The 18,952-nt window shown below is 34.6% G+C and overlaps 1 protein-coding gene across 1 annotated transcript; it reads left to right on the top strand.

Annotated features, from left to right (window-relative positions):
* Positions 1–9,067: 9,067 nt before the first annotated feature.
* On the top strand, positions 9,068–17,708 carry LOC125867472 (uncharacterized). Its single transcript, XM_049547986.1, has 2 exons — positions 9,068–9,617; positions 17,048–17,708. The coding sequence occupies exons 1-2, from the start codon at positions 9,154–9,156 to the stop codon at positions 17,481–17,483; spliced, it is 900 nt and encodes a 299-aa protein (XP_049403943.1). The 5' UTR covers positions 9,068–9,153; the 3' UTR covers positions 17,484–17,708.
* Positions 17,709–18,952: the final 1,244 nt, after the last annotated feature.

Consider the following 18,952-nt stretch of genomic DNA (forward strand, 5'->3'; position numbering starts at 1 on the left):
GGTTGGTGGAACGTGGGGGGGAGGGGGGGGGGGGTAAATGTTTTTATTTAAAAAAAAAAAAAATAGGGATAGGTTGGTGGAAAGTGGGGGGGTGGGGGGTGCCCAGGGGAGGGGGGAATTTATTTTTTAAAAAAAAACAGATTTTTTAAATGGGTTAGAACCATTTTACCCAAACCATATTTGACCAAATCCATATTTACCCATATTCTATTTGGGTGGATTGTAATTCAAACCATTTTTGCTCAATCCATATTCAGTCCATCCAAATCCAATCCAATCCAACCATTTGCCACCCCTAAGTACAACTCGGCCCGAAAAATCTAGCTCTCTGGGTTTCCATTGCCACTGAATCTAGGTAGAAACATCACATTGTTGGAATACGGTCAATGAAAGCACCAACGTAACAAACCCAAATTGCTTACTGTATTAATTATAAGAGAATTGGAATGCGATTACAACTTTAGAATCGTAATTGCAATACTCAAACAAATGAATTACAATGAAAATATTGAAATAACAAGTAACTAAGATAGAGATAAGAATTGGGATGAGAAGCTAACTTACATTTTTCTTCAATATGTATAAACCCTTATTTCCAACTCATTTGCCCTTTTAACCAAATGCTAATTGGATTGGGATTCCAAATAAAACACTCCAATATTTTACTCACCCCAATAATACCAACTAAACTAGTCTCTACCAATTCTAATCCATAGACCCTTACATATCCAACTCGGTTCACAACAACCGCGCGCTACAAGAAAAACTGTTATTTAAGACCAACATTTAGGGACGAGTTAATAATCTCGTCTCAAAAGGTACATGTATTAGGACGAGATTATATTCTCATCCCTAATTCTATATGTTATTGTGAAGGTACAAAATCTAGTCCCTAAAGAAAGTTCTAACTGGTCCCAAAATAAAAATATGGTGAGAAGCGGGAAAAAGTGCATTTTTAATTTTCACAAAAACTCATCAGGCGCCAAAAATTTACCCAAATAATTAGAACTCTTTTTAAAAAAAAAAAAAACTCCTCTATTTTGGCAATAGAAAACACTTAATTAAGTTGCTTCATATTTTTCAATACATTGAAGCCCTAAATTGACTTCATCACATATCGATGCAGCAGCTCTTCAAATTGCAATTCATAATAATCTAACTTATCTTCCTTCCTTCTAGATTCCTGCAGAAGAATCAAAGTGCATTTTTCCTGTCGACGTACCATTCTGCCGACAGTTCTGGTGTGGCTGTCATGAATGAGGAAAACTGAGTTGGAACCTTTCTTGTTCAATACTTTCAGTTTTCATCTGCACATTCTCAAAATAGAGAAAGCACAAATTGTAGGTCATCAAGTTCGACTCTCTTCTACGAGTTGATATATATCTAATCAGTTCTTAGGTATGCCTCCTCAGCAACATTGAATTTTGTTCTTTTCTTGATTTCCTTTTGTATTTGTTTTGTTCAAATATCTCTTTATATTCTTCTTCACTACCTGATTGTTTTCTGTATGTGTATAATTAGCCAAAGATTATTGAGTTGGGATTCTGAGTTAATAATCTTTTTTTTTTGAAGTATATGCTAGTTTGTTGCCAAAACTTTATTCATTGACTTGTAGATTAGAAACCTATGTATATTTGACTATTGGAATTCCATAGAATATATTGGCTTTAATACCAAATAATCCTCAATAATGTAATGAATATCATTTATTCAGATGCAAACATCTAGTTGAATCAATTGTCATAGAAGGCATAACAATTTAGTATTTTAAGAAAACTATTATAAGTAGCATACTGTAGAAAAAAGATATGCCTCTTACGCCTTGCCAAAATACAATTTAATAAATACCCTATATATGCAATATGTCACAATTATTTGATCAAATATGTGAGCTAGTGTAAAGAATGAAAAGTACATGTAGTCTGTTGTTCCCTGAAAGTGACACCAATTTATAGAGACTGAGATCACACTTAGATTTTATTGCAATATTGAGAATAAGATAGAAGGTATATAAATCAACTGGAGATTTGTTATCTAATTAAGCCAAACGAGAGAGATAACTCAATTCGTGATTGTAATATCAGTAGTTCATTGGGAGTATAATCGTGGAGTGGTATTAAGCAACAAAAAGTGGATCACATGTGGGTAGTTGTTGAGGTAACAAATGTAGTGTGGGCACTTGGCCCTTTTGTCGTGGTTCTTAACTTCCATCCAAGTCTAAAATACTATTCGCTCTACGTTCAAAGGCTGAATTACTATCCACTCTACGTTCAACTTGAGAGGAAAATAATTTTTTTAATGATCGCTTGTCTATCATAGAAATCGAGATGGAAAAAAGAAGAAAAAGGCAAGAATTCTTCACTGCTCAAAAATCACATATCTCGCATATGACATCAGTTGTTTAAACTGAAGAACCACTGTTTCGTTTTTTCTGATTAAGTAAGTAATATTATACTCCAATTTTTAATATATTTTGTTGATTTGTGTATAGTCACTTTAGAAGTTGCTCAACTTCAACCATCCATAGTCACTGCTTCACATACTCTTCTTGCTCTACTTTAAATACGCTTCATTGCATAGCTGCTAGGCATGCTGTTGTTTATGTTTCTTGCTTTTGTAATTTTACAAGAATCAATTGCTTAACAGAGGAACAATTAGTTAACAAGACTTCTTTCCACTGCTGCACATTTTGTTTGTGCTGTATTTTTACACACTTCTCTGCATAACTATCGGATATTTTGTTATCGTTTCCTGTACTTGCAATTTAACAAACATCAATTTCTTAATAGAGGAACCATAAGTGCACTAGACTTTTGTCAATGTTGGACATCTTCTTCTTTATTTATTTTTCCACACTTTTCTGCACAGTTACATGAAACTTGACTTCCTTTGTTCATTATCTTCTTTGTCTGAAATAATTGATAAGTAAATGAATACAATCCCAAGTTGATGAGTGCTAGCTAGCACATGTTTTCTTCTTCTTGTAGATCATGTTAGCTAGAATTTGTATGCATCTCAAACTTGTAGGTTCTTCTAATCATCAGATTCCAATGTACCCATCCATAATATCTCCTAAATATCTACTCTCTATAACCATTTCCCTCGCTCGATAATTCTTTATATGTTGTAGAAAATTATCCTCAAGGAGTTATCTCCAGTCATTTGTGACCACAAAAGCTGATAAAAATTAATTCTTCCGCCATCTTGTTTGTGTAGCACTGTCGCTGAAGTCTTAGAGCTGCATGATGTTTTTCCACAATTTATGGTGATGAGAACTGGTGTTTCTCAACCAAAGAGTTGTGTGATGTCTCATATCCTCCATCACCCATCGAATCCTAGTAGTCATGGCACATAGCCAAGAAAGATGTTGATTATTAATATGCTTAGAATACCTTTACCATGACAGAACTTCATACTACGAAGCTAAATTCAATATCACACGGCCTATAATAGCACATTCCGAATATAGTACACGATAACAACTACATCTACTTCAAACTATCTGAACATAGAATGCTTGTCACACACAGAGCTTATTTATTGACGATTCTGTAAGTTTTGGTACAACTTAAGTAGTGAAGCATATAAGTACCATCAGAACTGATATCAATCTTTATTCAGCTTTAGAACATCTTAGGCTACTGTCTAGTTGTTACCTCGCCCTTCTCCATTTATTTTTTTATTACCTGGCAATCATCACCTCTTGTTGAAGTTACTAGACGACTCACAAAACAATAATTCAACTCTTCGAAATTTAGATTTTCCTCACTTCCTAAAGTTAGTTCATATTGATAGTATGTTCGTTGATGTCTTCCTACCAACTTTACCATCATTGCCCCATCCAAAATTGGCAACTCCAAATTTTTCAGCAGCTTAACCATCATCTTTAGCAAATAGCTTCAGCCCCGATCAGCTATCAATGCTTCTTTAACAACTGTCAATTTGCCAGCAGCTTGTTTTAATACTACAGAGACAGCTAAATTTAATTTCACACTTGTAACACCTCTATTTTGAGGTAATATATATTGATACCACCATTGACCCACAAAAATATGTTGAGCTTTTGGTCAAGTTAGCAATGAATCCAGAAACTTGTGAAAACTCCCTGAAACATTAAAATAGCAATTGCACAGACCTGCTCTCACCTTTTTGCAGAAGAAGAAAAGTCCATGAGCAAAACAAATCTATGTGACCTTTGTAGACATGTTTCTGGCAAACGGGAATTTGTAGTTTCAACTGCATTTTTGGTTAGTTGTTATTGCGGCTTCAATCAAGTGCTTCTTGTAGTTCGATATGAAAAATCCACGGCGTGGTTACTGCATCTGAAAGCCTTTTTACTAATTTTCTCTTGTTAGTGCAGCTTGTTGATGTTTCTGTTGAATTGATGAATTTTACACTTCTTTTGCCGTGAGCACTTTAACTAATTCTAGTGTAAGTTCATATATATTATTATATAATAATATGTATTTATCATCTTTGCAAAAATTTGTTCTTACAGGTTTTTGAAGATTGAAGTTACAAGTCAAGATTAAAGTTTAGAAGATGCACAAGTTGACTATTATTTTGCTAATGACGTTATGTAAACATGATAACATACTCTAGCTTGGGATGTTAATTGATAAAGTTTTTTTTGAGAAAATATTCAAATTATATCTATAATCCTTTTGTATAGAATTTTTTATCAGTAGAAATATTATATTTAGTGATGAAAACAGCATGTACAATTGGTGGAAAATTAGAGGACGAACTAGTTGCTTGTCTCTGAAGGTTAATCTAGGACGAGAAAGTTCCTCATCTCTAAAGGTTAATCTAGGACAAGGCAATTTCTAGTCTCTAAAGATTAATCTAGGACGAGGTTTTCAATTGTCACGATATAGTTATTTAGGACCAGATAGTTACTCATCGCAAAAAATATAATGGTCGCGGATAGCTACTTCTCAAATATGAAAATTGCCTAATTGGGACAGGATTCACGGTCCCTAGAAGTACATTAGCGACCGTATAAAATGTCGTCTCCAATAACATTTAGCGACCAGCTATAGCAACCCGTCGCAATTAACCTTTAGCGAAGAAGCCTATTGGGACGGGTGGTGACCAACATTTTACCGTCGTAATTGTCCATCTGCCACCAGATATAGACATTTAGGGACGAGATTTCCCTTCCTTATAGGCAGTTTTTCTTGTAGTACAAACAACATATTGACACCACTTTTTTAGCGTTTAGGAGTCACGAACACATGAATTTAAAATTTTCTCAATTTTTCATGGTTATGAATTTTTGGAAACATCACTTGGCGGATTTTTCGGGATCATCCATAATGATCTAGTGAACGATACCCATAGCCTTTAAACGATCTACATCACTTTTTTTGCTTTTGGGTCACGTAACAGGAATTCAAAATTTTCTCAATTTTTCATGTGTATTAGTTCATGAATTTTTTGAAATATCACTGAGTGGATTATTTTGACCCCAATTTTTTGGGACTATTCGTAATGACCCAGTGAACACATTACCCCTACCTAGGGAAGAATTGGTTTTCTACATCACTTGATCACAATTTTAAAAATTTTAAATCCTTTTAACGATAGATCTTCATTTACATAGAAGAAATATAAAAAAAAAAGATTTATTCTATTAATTTTCTAAATGATCAAGAAATCTTAATCCCCCACACATAACGGTGCAGTTATGGGCTAATCAGACATATATAGGACATATAGGACACTAGGCCTAAAATTGCGAAATCGGTTTTAATTTCTATTTGAGGAAAAAAAAAATTGTCTCTGTTTCCCGCTAAAATTCTCTCCGAAATTTTGAATTCTTGATCGTGAAATGGCTAATCAACAACGGCAGCGATTGATTCCTTTGAAGAAGAAGAAGACATTCTTTTTCAATTTCATTTCATCAAAAGCTGAAGAAGAAGCTAACAACGCCACCACGGAAAAAGGACTCGAGAGGTATTAGAGACGGGCAATGTTCGATTTCATGCCATCAAAAGCTGAAGAAGAAGCTAACAACACACCACGAATTATTACTCGAGAGCTAATAGAAACAGGCTCTGCCAGGATATTCAATCCGAATAACATATACTACATCAGGAGTACCATTAGCCATTGTGAACTCTCTAATGGAGAGCTGTTGATTCCATTTTCTGTAATGCTTCTGAACATTTTTCCATACATGGATTTGGAGATAGCAAGAAGTTTTGTGAACGAGAACGAGGTGCGTGTTAAGTTGTGGGATGACACGGAGAACAATGTCCCTAGGAAGTATGGATGTGGAAGATTTACTGTTAGGAAGCTGCCTGATGATGACCATCATCTATCGATTGTGACATTGATCAAAGATCGCGGATTGGTTATAGGTGATAAAATTGGGCTGTATTGGAATTCAACGTTTGTTTTCTAAGGCTGGTGATTCAAGAAATTGATTGATTGATTAGGGGCTTTGTAGAAATTGAGCTATCTTCAAGTTTTATGTTCAAATTCTGTAAAATGATTCAAGAATTTGTTTCGTATTGATTGTAATAGCTGAAGATTTGATTCTGAAATTGGGATCTTTTCAGTATGAAGTACGATGATTAATTCTTGAAGTTCCCAATTGGAATATATGATGATTCTTGAAGTTCGTAATTGAAAGGTCCTACAGCAAGCACATTTCTTTCTCAGTTTGTATGTTTCTTCTGCTATTTTACTGATATCATCGATAGTCTTCACATCTCGATTTTGCTGATCTAAATTTGTAATTTTAGTAACCAAACAGAAAATCCTGTTGACTGTCAATTCATCCTATATTTTTTCTACTAAGCAAGTTACTGCTTATACCTAAGATTGTGTGTACAATAGTATAGAAGAACCAAGTTATGATATATATTTGTATTTTTCTCCATTTGCGTCTTTTTTCATTCACATTGTGAGATATTTCATTGACACCGGGGGAACAAAGTACAATGAAGTATATGTTGCAGATTAAAGGTTCAACAGAACAACACAAAATTGCTATTAAAACGTGCAAATATGTCTATAAATTTAAATATGTCAAGTTAAAAGACACATTTATGTATTATGTCTATAATAAATACTGATTCAACTAATTATATACACATTTCTAGTTCATATTATCTCACGCACGGGTTGAGCAAAAGGTAAACATGATTTTGGGATCTTCGTAACTCGGTTGGCTAGCTATCACAATATGGCAGTTAATTTGATTCCTCCATATTTCTCATTCTCCTATCCACAACAACAAAAACAAAAGAAAAAGTAAACACGATTTTTTTTTTTACATCTAAAACTGTTAAATACTTTTAACATAAGAAAAATTATTAGTTTTGCGATAAAGGGGTTACAAAAAATGCCAACGCGTCCGTTAATTTCTATTTTTGCTTAAATAATATTTTTTTAAAAAAACAAATGTTATTTAGACCAAATTTCTCATCAAATTGAAGAACGCGTCTGTTTTGAGTAGTTCAGCCTATAAAATAGAAACCACGTAAATTAATTTGTTCAAATAATAATAATAATTTTCTCTCTCCTACTCATAGTTGGAAAAGAAATTAAATCCTAATTTGTTTAGGATTAGGAAATAGGTTTCCAATTTCTATTCAAAGTAGGTCTTGCACCCTTATAAATAGAGATGTTACTATCTATTTTTAATATATTAAATTTTTGGGGGAATTGTATTCTTCAGATAGTTTCTTCAATGGCTGATCATAAGTTTTTGACTAGCATTAAGAAGACACTCTTTCATGAATTCATCTCATCGAAAGCTGAAGAAGAAGCATGTCAAGTTAACAACACATCATGGGTAGTGACTCGAGAACTAGTGGAGATAAGAGACATATACTCTGCACCAATAATCGATCTGGAAGATCCGTGGCAAATTAAGAAAAAGATTACCCATAACGAGGTCATTTTAGGAAAGTTGGTGATTCCATTTCTCGAAATGTTTGAGTACATTCTTAGATACTGGAAGTTAGACATGGCCAAAAGTTTGACGAACGGGTACGAGGTGTGTGTTAATATGTGGGATATAACTGAGGAGAATGACCCCAAAAAGTATGAAGGTGGAAGTATTTGCTTTAGGAAATTGTACAATGGCTATTCTCTATCGTGCATGAGATTGTTTAATGATTGCGGATTGAATGTTGATGATGAAGTTGGGTTATATTGGGATCCTAGATCTTCAAGTATAATGTTTAAATTACTTTCTCAGAATTCGCACTCAAAAATTTAGGACCAAAAATAATATAACAATCTTTTTTTATTAGTATTACTCTTTCATATAATTGTAATAGCTCAATTGAATAATATTTTTATTAGAATTACTCTTCATTTAATTGTCATTGAGTACTGTTGGAGTTGTGCATGATCATTTGGGGCAAATTAAGAAGTGAGTATATTTAACAAAGTTTAACATCAGAACATTTATTTTCTGCCAAGCAAATTTAAATTCAAGAACCCTTCTATTGCTTATATATACCTAAGTTGTGTGTGCAATAGTTATAGTATGTAAAGTTTAATCTTTATAATTATCGTTAAAAATGGATAAAGTTTAGCTATTTTAATACGTCAAACAATAGTTTTGTTACTCCAGAGTTATCAGAGTGCTTATACTCACTGTTGTTAGTATTTAAAAAAATATAAGCATACGCTAATAGATGATCGATCGCTTACTAATTTCATGATTTACTAGAACTGAAGATTATAGTTGCAACACAACAAGTCTCAAGTTTTAGAAGAATGTATGTGGCTTAACTAGCATTTGGATATAAATTTTGACGATAACTTTTGAAAATTTATCTTTAGATATATGTTTGGTCATGATTAGATTTCGAAAATTTATGATCAAACAAGAGTTAATTGATTTGGATGGTTTTTTACCCAAATCGTGAATAACGGATATTAATTTTCATGTAGCTATTGTTGGTGGAAGGTGATACGAACATTCGGTGAAATTTAATTCACTGTGATTATTAAAAATAAAATAAAAAATCCCTGAGATTTAAACGATGCCGTTTCAATACACACTGTATATATTGCTCTTACCTTTAGGGCTTATGATCTTTTCCCCCAAATTCTCAACTGAAACATCTTCTTCTTCATCATCTTCTCTAGGGTTTAACATCTTCTCAATTCTCCACAGAAACAGCCATGGCGCGTAACGAGGAGAAAGCTCAATCAATGTTAAACAGGTTCATCACAATGAAAGAGGAAGAAAAGAAGAAACCCAAAGAACGCCGACCTTATTTAGCCTCTGAGTGCCGTGATTTAGCTGAAGCGGATAAATGGAGGCAGCAAATCATGAGAGAAATCGGTCGAAAAGTAACTGAGATTCAAAATGAAGGACTTGGGGAACACCGATTGAGAGACCTGAATGATGAGATTAATAAGTTAATTAGAGAGAAAGTTCATTGGGAGAGGAGAATTATTGAACTTGGCGGACCGAATTATACCAAGTATTCAGCGAAGATGACGGATTTGGATGGAAATATTGTTGATGTACCGAATCCGGGTGGACGTGGTCCTGGGTACAGGTATTTTGGTGCTGCTAAAAAGTTGCCTGGTGTTAGGGAGCTGTTTGAGAAACCTCCTGAATTGCGAAAAAGAAGAACTAGGTATGTTTTAGTTACTTATACACATTGCTGATTGACTGATTTTGACCTCATTCATGCTTGAGTATGTTGTCTGGTTTATATATATATCATTATTTATGCTTGTTAAGTATGATGTTATGTTATATATCACTAGTAGCTTTTCCAGAATTAGTAGAAAAACTTGATAGGAATGTATTAAAAATTATTAATTTGTGTTTGTGATACAAACGAACCTAAAAGAGTAATCACTAGAGAGCTGGGCTTTGAATTCTGTCTCTACTAATATTTAGGGATTACATTGATAGAAGAAAAAGAAGCAGATACATACCTGTATTTTTATTTGATGAAATACAAGCTCGCTGAAAAGCTTACATTTTTTTTTGATAAAGTAATAAATTTTATTAATCTAAAAAGCATGCTCATAAACAAGAAGTATACAAAAAAAAGCAAAAAACCTACGAAAAAAGAGATTTTGTAACACCCAACCTTCTATGCATAAAGGAATCTTGCACCATAAAGAAATAAGGGATAAAATACTACTCAACTGAAGAAAGTTCATAACTAACGGAAATGCTTACATATAGTGCTGGATTTTGAGTATCGACTTAGCTATCAAGGAAATCCACCTAGACCTTCTAACAGTTAAGGGAGATTGGAAGGCAGTGAAAAGGAGACATAATCCTAAATTAAAGAGACATTGTTATTCTTCATTGGTTGCAATAGGGTGCAATGTTGTTGTTTGTCTTCGTCAGTGACTGGAGCACACACATGAAATCAGATAAATGAATAGGATAGTCTGGAGATGGTTCTTTGGTTCATACAAATAGATTAGTGAAAGACTAAGCACTACCAATGATTGGTTTACAATGGTTTTTGGTTTCCCATCACAAACATGTATTTGCTCAACAGATTTAAATAAGAGATGGTGCTTAGCCTAAAATTGCTTATTTATTTACTTTGGTTGATAAGTTTATTAATGTCATTGATATGTTTGACAACAGTGTTTTGACAGATTTCTAATAAATTCTTTTTTTCCCAATTGTAACTAAGCAATAACATTAAAGCTAGCGTCCACTACTACAAAAAACTCAACCTAGATTGCTTCAATTGCATTCTCTATTCCTTAAATTTTCCCAGTTACTTCAAGTATGGTCTTTGTTTGGGAGGAAACAGAGAAAATGAGAGAAAGGGGAAGCAATGATAAACTGATGTTCTATGGGTTTTTTTTGAGAGAGAAAAAAACTGATGTTCTATGGTTTTCAATAGGTTCTCTTTAGAATACAAAATAATATAGTAAGGATAAAACTATTGAACATGTCTTGGAATAGGATATGTTGCTCAGAGAACTTGGAAAGTCATTCATGATCCTTTGGGTATTGTGTATTATAGAATACCATTAGAAATTATCATGTTCAACTGGTGGGCTGTATCCTAAAAAACAAAAATCAAGAATTGATTTTTCAAGCTACTACAATTTCTACCTTCTGGAAACAGATGTCTATAAGTATGGGAAAGGCTTGCCTAGTGCGGGTTACCTCTCCTATGTGGTTTGCGAGCTATTGCATAGGAGTAGGGGTTTTACCCTGTGTGCACCCAAAGGGTAGCTGCTGTGGGTTTCCCTTGTCATAAAAAAAAAAAAAGTATGGGAAAGGCAATATTTCCTTGGTCCGAAATTACTTGTTGAAGACATGATCGGAGCTTCATTGGATCTGGGAGGTACTTCTGAAGGGAAAGAGAGTGGGGGGTGGGGGGGAAGATGACAAGAAAGGATTGGTTGTCTTTTAACTTTTTGGGGGTAAAATACGGAAAAATCCTCATTACAAATAAGATTAGTAAGGATATTTAAGAGAAATAAAAAATGGGTACATTGTTAACCTACTTCAGCAATGTTATAGGTCAGCAAAACCCAACATGTATAGTATGTATATACATGTGTGTGTGTATATATGTACCTATAGGTGTATAATATGCATGTATAATATATATGATTATACATGTTATATGCACGCATGTTTATTGATCTAGTAAAAGATTTCATTGATAATGACAAGGCCATAATGGCCGCAGACAAGAGGTATACCAAAAAAGAGAAACCTAAAAAATGTGGTTCTCTCCGAAAGACGCTCAATCCTCTATAAAAATTAGAACTACATGGGTGCACTAAAAGAAAATAAGGGATAGGACCTCCCCTTCAAAAACTCATATTTCTCTCTTTCTAAATGATCCACAAAAAAAGTTTTGCGCCTTCTTCCCCTAGCTAGCTTCACTCTTCCCGTTGAACATCAACGCCTTCATGAACTTTGGCATTGCCCAAGAAACACCAAACCATTTAAAGATCCACAATATCCTCATGACTAGTTTGCAATGTATCAAAATATGATCTACGTCCTCACCTGCCTCCTTACACAGGAAACGCCAACTTATGCAAACAACCTTCTTTTTTCTAAGATTCAACACCGACAACAACACCTCTCTAGTTGCCAATCAGGTGAAGAAACACCCCTTCCTTGGCACCTTAAGGTGCCCAGACCGAATCATATGGAAAACTGTCCTCTGCCCACCCAAAAGCTTCTCATAGAAGGACTTAATAGAGAAACCTTTGTTATTTCCAAATCCCAACTCAAAGCATTGGGTTTGTCAACTGGCTCGCAATGCTTGTGAAGTAAAGTTAGCAGTCTCTGAAGCTCTGTCACCTCCCAATCTTATCTTGGAAATTCCCCTCCTGAACCTCAAATCCCGAAAAGTCCCATCCCTTTGCGTACCTCTAGCTCGCTGTATAGACAATTCCTCTTGTCAAGGTCCTATACAAAACCGGGAAATCATCTGTTAGCACCAAACTCCTCACCTTTTTTGCCCACAAAAACTAACTCTATTCCCAATCCCAACTTTAAAAGCAATGTTTTCATTAAAGGCTTACCACCCCTTCATTGTGTTTCTCCACACACCACACCCGAAAGACAGTGGTCGCATTAGTTTTCCACCCCCTTTCATTACTCCATATTATCTGTTATCACTCTTCTCCATAAAACTTTTCCCTTTGTCCCAAATCTCCACAACCTTCAAGTTTTTAACCCCAATCCCTCCCCACCATTTAGGAGTTGTCATGGTCTCCTATTGAACTAAGTAGAACTTCTTTGCCTCATCCGCCGCATCCCAAATAAAGTTACTTTGTAATCTTTTCAACTTTCCTATAACAAGAGTAGGTGCATTGTATAGGGACATGCAATATGTAGGAATACTTGATAAAGTGCTCTTAATAAACACTTCCTTCCCTCCTTTTTGACAAATACCTCTTCTTCCACCTTGCCAGCCTCTTCTCTACCCTCTGAATGGTTGGATTCCAAATGCCTTGATCTTTGATCGAGACCCCTAGAGGTAAACCCACGTAGGCAGTAGAGAGGGCCCCTACCCTGCAATGCAAAGCTCGTGCAACCTATATATACATTATCTATGTATATATGAAATCACCTAATTCAAAAAATGTATATATGAAATCACTTTTCATACCGACATAATTATGCTTTGTGATTTATTGCAACCACACCAAAATGGCTTGAATGGGGGTATTATGGACATTTCTTACGTGTAAAAAATATCTAATATACCTTTTGTGAAAAAGGTAGTGTCGCAGTTTCAAATTTGAATTTTGTTCTCCAATCAAAATTAATTTTATCCTATTTTCCAATTGCATTGATAACATAATCTGATGGAGGAAAAAAGTTACTTTTTGTAGCACTCCGTACATGAAAAACTAAGCAACTATGACCCCCTCTATTCTTTTTTCATTTAGGTGTATGCTATACAACATCCATTAATTTAGTTGGGAAAAGACATAAGTAACACCCTGTAGTTGTCCAAAAAATTCATTTACACACTAATACTTGATACTTTACGGGTGACCTACTACCTACCTCCCTATTCTTTTTCAAGATGAATTACTTACCCCCAAAAATGGCACAACCAGATTCAAGTCAAGCACTGTTTTACATTCGCAGCCACATGGTTTTTCTACATTATCTTTTCTTCTTTTCCTACCTTTTAATTCTACTCTATTCCTCTCCATCATTGCCTTGCTGGAAAAGTCACTGCCGGCAAATCTCCATCTCCAATTTCAATAAACAAATTGCAACCCCAAGAACTCTGCCAGACAAAGTCTTATATTCATATATGAATTGGCATTCTCTGTGAAGAAGAGATTATAACCAAGTTCTAATGGTGTCTCACAGAGAGTATTTTGATTTGTAAATATTATTTTTTCTAGTTGTACTTTTAGGCCTAATGATGCTTTGTTTTTAGAATACCAGTTCTCAATGTTATTTTCTCGAATTTTAAAGAAACATTTACCATCTTGCATCAAATATAATAGTCAACTATGTCTCATTTTGCATAACATCTACAGAAATTTCAATTCTATCATCAGAAGGCTTTATTAGTTATTCATACTTGATTCTAAGAAAAGGGTTATTAGTGAAATTAATTTGATAGTTGTGGTGGTCTGTTACTGAAATGGTGGGTGGCAATGGTTCCAGCATTTCACATTAGTGTTACAGAAAAGTGTGATTATGGTGTAGAACAAAGATATAAATTTACCTTGAAGTTTCTAATTAAATGTGACTTTTGTTTTTAAGGGAAAAGAAAAAATAAGGCAATCAGTTGTTGACATGTGGCAAAACAATTCTTTTAACATGGTCCAGATGCCATTCACACACCTTACTGAAGGTAAACCCACTGCCTTTGCAATGTGGCAATTAGGGTGGTGTTGGTACCACATAAAATAAGAACATGGAGGTAATAGGTCACCCATAAAGTATCAATGTATAAATGACTTTTTTTGACAACTATGGGGTGTAACTTATGTCTTTTTCCATTTTAGTTTATCTTAATACTTGCGGATAAAAGTGAAAGATTCAAATTTATTATGTTATGCATGAACATAAATAAAAAAGAGAAGCTACTATCAATGGATGTATAGCATGCACCTTGATGAAATGGATAAAGAGGAGCTGTTATTACTTAAGTTTTTTCCAATGTATGTGGCATGCCAGGAAAGATGAAAGAATTTCCCTCCATCAAAATATTATATTTCTTGGAGAAAAAAAAATCCTTAATGCATTGGGCACATATGACATAATTAATTTGATGAGAGAGAACCAAATTAAAATTTGGAATAGTGAAATCCTATTTTTTACAAAGGGCGTGATAGACATCTACACATAGAAAATGTCCATAATACCCCCATTTAGAATAGAGGACAGAATTCTTACGCTTTTCTGCGCTTTCTCTTTTGACTACCCTGATGATCCTTATGAATTAGATTCAATTGAACTTAATCAAACCCTGCTCTCCTTTGTTAAGGTGGAGAATTCACCAAGAAGTCTACTACTTCATCATGAATGAAATCACATTCCATGAGCTAGGACTTTATTTCATTGTCAAAGCAATTTCAGTCAAGTTTTTTCTTTTCCCATCAAGTATGAGTTAAAATGTCTCAATTTCTCAACAAAAAAGATTTTCATGTTAAAAACCTGCTTTAGTGAATGATTAACAATGTGGAATCTCCAATCAGTGTTATCAAAGGCGCGCTTTAAGCACGCTTAATCCCTAAAGCGAGGCTCAAAACGTGTTGAGCGCTTCGCCTCGCTTTATGTGCGCTTCAGTGTCGTCATCAAGGTGCGTTAGTGTCGTCATCAAGGTTCTAAGGCAAGCTTTTCCTTGCCAATGAGCCTTTTATGAAGAAGTGAAACTAAATAATTGATATTTCACTTAACCATAAAAAAAATTCAATTTCTTTGGTCATATATTTGTCATTCATGTTTATAATTATTAGTTTTGGACTAAACATATATATTTGTATTCTTTTATCCCTTTGTGCCTTTTTTCATTAAAGCCCACACTTTATTTGCGCTTTGCGCTTAAAGCCCCCATGGACTTTAGAGCTTTTTTGCGCTTTTCGCCTTTGATGACACTGTCTCCAATTTCAACATGAGATTGGATATGGCCTCATAAGGAAGTGAGAGGACAAGTATGTCCTCCTTTTGGAATTTAGTATTGGTCAATTTGAAGTTATCTGATGAACTACTTACTGCTGAAAATGTGATGGTTGTCAAAGTTCAGCCACCTTGGAAGATGTATCTGGATGGTACTCTGCTACTTGAAGGTTTTGGTGTGGGTGTGGTTTCACTACTTTTCAAGGAGGGGGGTTTGCCATATTATACTTTAAATGCAACATTGCTTGAAAAATAATGCCAAATATCAAGCACTTCTTGTCTTTCCCAAACACCTCCAAAAATAAAAAATAGCTTAAAAGCCAAAAACTGCTTGAAATAAACCAATCTAAACACCCTCTAAGTCTTCAGAAACTCAAAGTTTGTTGTCAGTTAGCTTCTTAGTAGCTTCAAAGTGAGAAAACTATGTTGTTTCCATGTTACAATTAGCTCAAAATTTATGGGCTTATGGCTTGATATGACATAACATAAGCATAAAATCAGTGTGATTAAAGGCAAAGGTTCGCTTAAGCCTTGAAGCTCAGTGAAGATGCATATTTAGTACACCAAGAAGCACATTTTGTCAATGTCTGAAGTAGAGAACAAGAAAGTTGACAGCAACCCCATCTGATGGTATTTCTTCCAGCCTGCTTACCGTTATCAAATAAGCAGGTCAGGAAGGGGAACCTTGGTGTAACTGGTAAAGTTGTTGCCATGTGACCAAGAACATGGGTTCAAGCCACGGAAACAACCTCTTGCAAAAATGCAGGGTAAGCCTGTGTACAATAAACCTTTATGGTTCGGTCCTTCCCCGAGCTTTAGTGCATCGGGCTGCCCTTTATAAAATTTCAATTCAAGTTCATAAGCAGTGGTATTTGTTGCAATGAATATCATTTCCATTTAAAGATTGAATCCAATATTAGTCCTGCTATACCACTTACTTATCAAGTAGCACTTCTTCCTGCCCACTAGCCTTGTCACCAACTTTATGACTTGCTTCTTGCACTTACACTCTTATAGTCATTACAAACGTAATTCAAGTAAAAGAAAGTTCAGATTTTTTCTCAAGATATAATGTGTGTACAGATTGCAGTTAGTAGGTTGCAAGTGGTCTTATGACTTGAACTTTTTAAATATATGCGGAATGTGGATAGATTGTGAATTAACAGGTTGGAAGTTCTATGTATGAATGAAAATTTAGTTTATCAGAAATTTTGTAGCTTTATGCTGTTTATGCATGTATGATGTCATCTCAGAAATGGCAAGTCAGTATATTTTCTTCATGCTTGGGAAAATCAGATGTGTTTTCTTGTAACTGCAATGTAGCTAAAAGAAGATTTGTTGGAGAAATGCTGTAAATATTACTTTGTCAATTTAATGTTTTTTGTGTGGATACGTTTTAGATTTCTTCTGCCTGGTATTTATTTTGGCAATTCTTATATTGATTTGTTTGTTGAAAATCTGTAGGTATGATATATACAAGAGGATTGATGCCAGCTACTATGGGTACAGAGATGAAGAGGACGGAATATTGGTAAAGTTGGAGGGTCCAGCAGAGAAAAAGATGCGAGCTGCAGCTGTGAAAGAATGGATGGAGATGGAAGAGATAAAGAGAGAAGCTAAGAAGGCGGTAAAAAGTGGGGAGGTAGTAGAGGTGGGTTTGGGATCAAAGATATTGTTTGAAGAGGAAGAGGATGTGATAGAGGAGGAGAGGATGGAAAGGGAGAGGGAGGAGAAGGACAGAGAAAAAGAATATGTGGTACATGTACCATTACCAGACGAGAAAGAGATTGAGAGGATGGTGGTGGAACATAAGAAGATGGAGCTTCTGAGCAAATATGCTAGTGAGGATTTAATGGAAGAGCAAATGGAAGCTAAAGCCATGCTTAACATTCAAAGGTAGGTAACGAAGCGCTATTACATAGAGCATATGTTTCTACTCGATGTAAAGAGGAGTTGTTGGCTTTTCTTCAAAGATGTTGTTGCATTAATCGGACTGTGTTTAGCGTTGTTGTACTTCTTTTCGAGTGTAGCTAACTAACTAGCAACGAATAGAATGACCATCTTTCTGGCTTCGGTTCATGCTATAGTTCTCTCACATTCTGCTATAACATTGATTTTCCAACAATGTGATGAAGTGCATAGAATGTAGTTTAAGCATTTCACTATCCTGCGTGGTGAATCCTCGGTAAATTTAATTCGATTTTCAAGTGATTATTTAATACTACTTGTTATGTTATTTACATTTTTTTTTCCCAGTCATTATATGTGTTTTGTGCTACCTACCCTTTAATTCATAGTTCATTTAAAATTTGAATAAAAAGTAATCCTCCAAAGCAACGATTTTATATTATTATTATTGTTAGGTCGCATGTCCGCTGGCATCTGCCTACCTGCTTCCGTCTACGCCTTCCGATATGTCACTTAGCATTAGAATTGCATTCGATATTCCAAAAAACCTCTAATCGTGGCATCGTTGTTGAGCAGGACGTTGCCAAACCTCAAATTGCGACACCGTTATTGGGTGTGGGTCTTGCATTCGACACCTAGTTCAACACTTGGTGGCGTTTCTCCAAGTCTATATCATCAGATATTGAATGAATGCAAAGGATCGAAAACAAACCATAGGATTGACACCTATGATGGTGGAAGATAATACACGTATCCAATAAAATAATTGAGATGCATTCAAGTCGGATTAAAAAAAAAGTTTCTAACCACAATTTTGAATTCACTAGATCATGTCATCATATCCAAAGTTAACTTCACTTGGATCAAGATCAGTCAGTAACTCTTCCAAATGAACAGAAGGGACATATATTTCCCATCAGCCATCAGTAACATAATGTGATTTCCAATGGTTGCTTTTATAAAAATGTCAACTTTTTTTTTTTTACTCCAGAGTAATTAAATATCAATAAATATATCTACTGTGCACAATAATTACCAAAAAAGGATATTTTTTTTATAGCTAGAGTAGTATAGTGGCCATCATATATTGCATTGATACATGCTTTATACAAATCAATTGAAAGGAAAATTTTCCCAAAAAAGACTTGACACGAGAAATTTAGCTTATGTGTATAGTTTTTATAGGAAATATTAATCAATTTCATCTCACTGAAAATCTTGGATCCCAAAATTCAACTACTATTACAAGGGTCAAAGCCAAACAGGTTTGTCGCAAGAAACAAAGCCCAATTTGTCTCTGTCATTGTATTGTCAAATCCCTTATTACCTGCTTCTTGGAATATAACACAAGTAAAGGTCACACAATTAATTAATAATGATGTGACTATCTCAAAAAAATAATTACTTATTTTAGAGATCTTCAATTCATTGACTGAACTATTCTATAAATGTTATGGCCTG

This window comes from Solanum stenotomum, chromosome 6, assembly GCF_019186545.1.
Source record: "Solanum stenotomum isolate F172 chromosome 6, ASM1918654v1, whole genome shotgun sequence".
NCBI lineage: Eukaryota > Viridiplantae > Streptophyta > Magnoliopsida > Solanales > Solanaceae > Solanum > Solanum stenotomum.

What these genes read in the sequence shown, in the direction of transcription:
- LOC125867472 (XM_049547986.1), top strand. Translation starts at nt 9,154, where the DNA reads ATGGCGCGTAACGAGGAGAAAGCTCAATCAATGTTAAACAGGTTCATC. An exon ending in TTGCGAAAAAGAAGAACTAG is followed by an intron (nt 9,618 to 17,047) that starts GTATGTTTTAGT and finishes GAAAATCTGTAG; the next exon opens with GTATGATATATACAAGAGGA.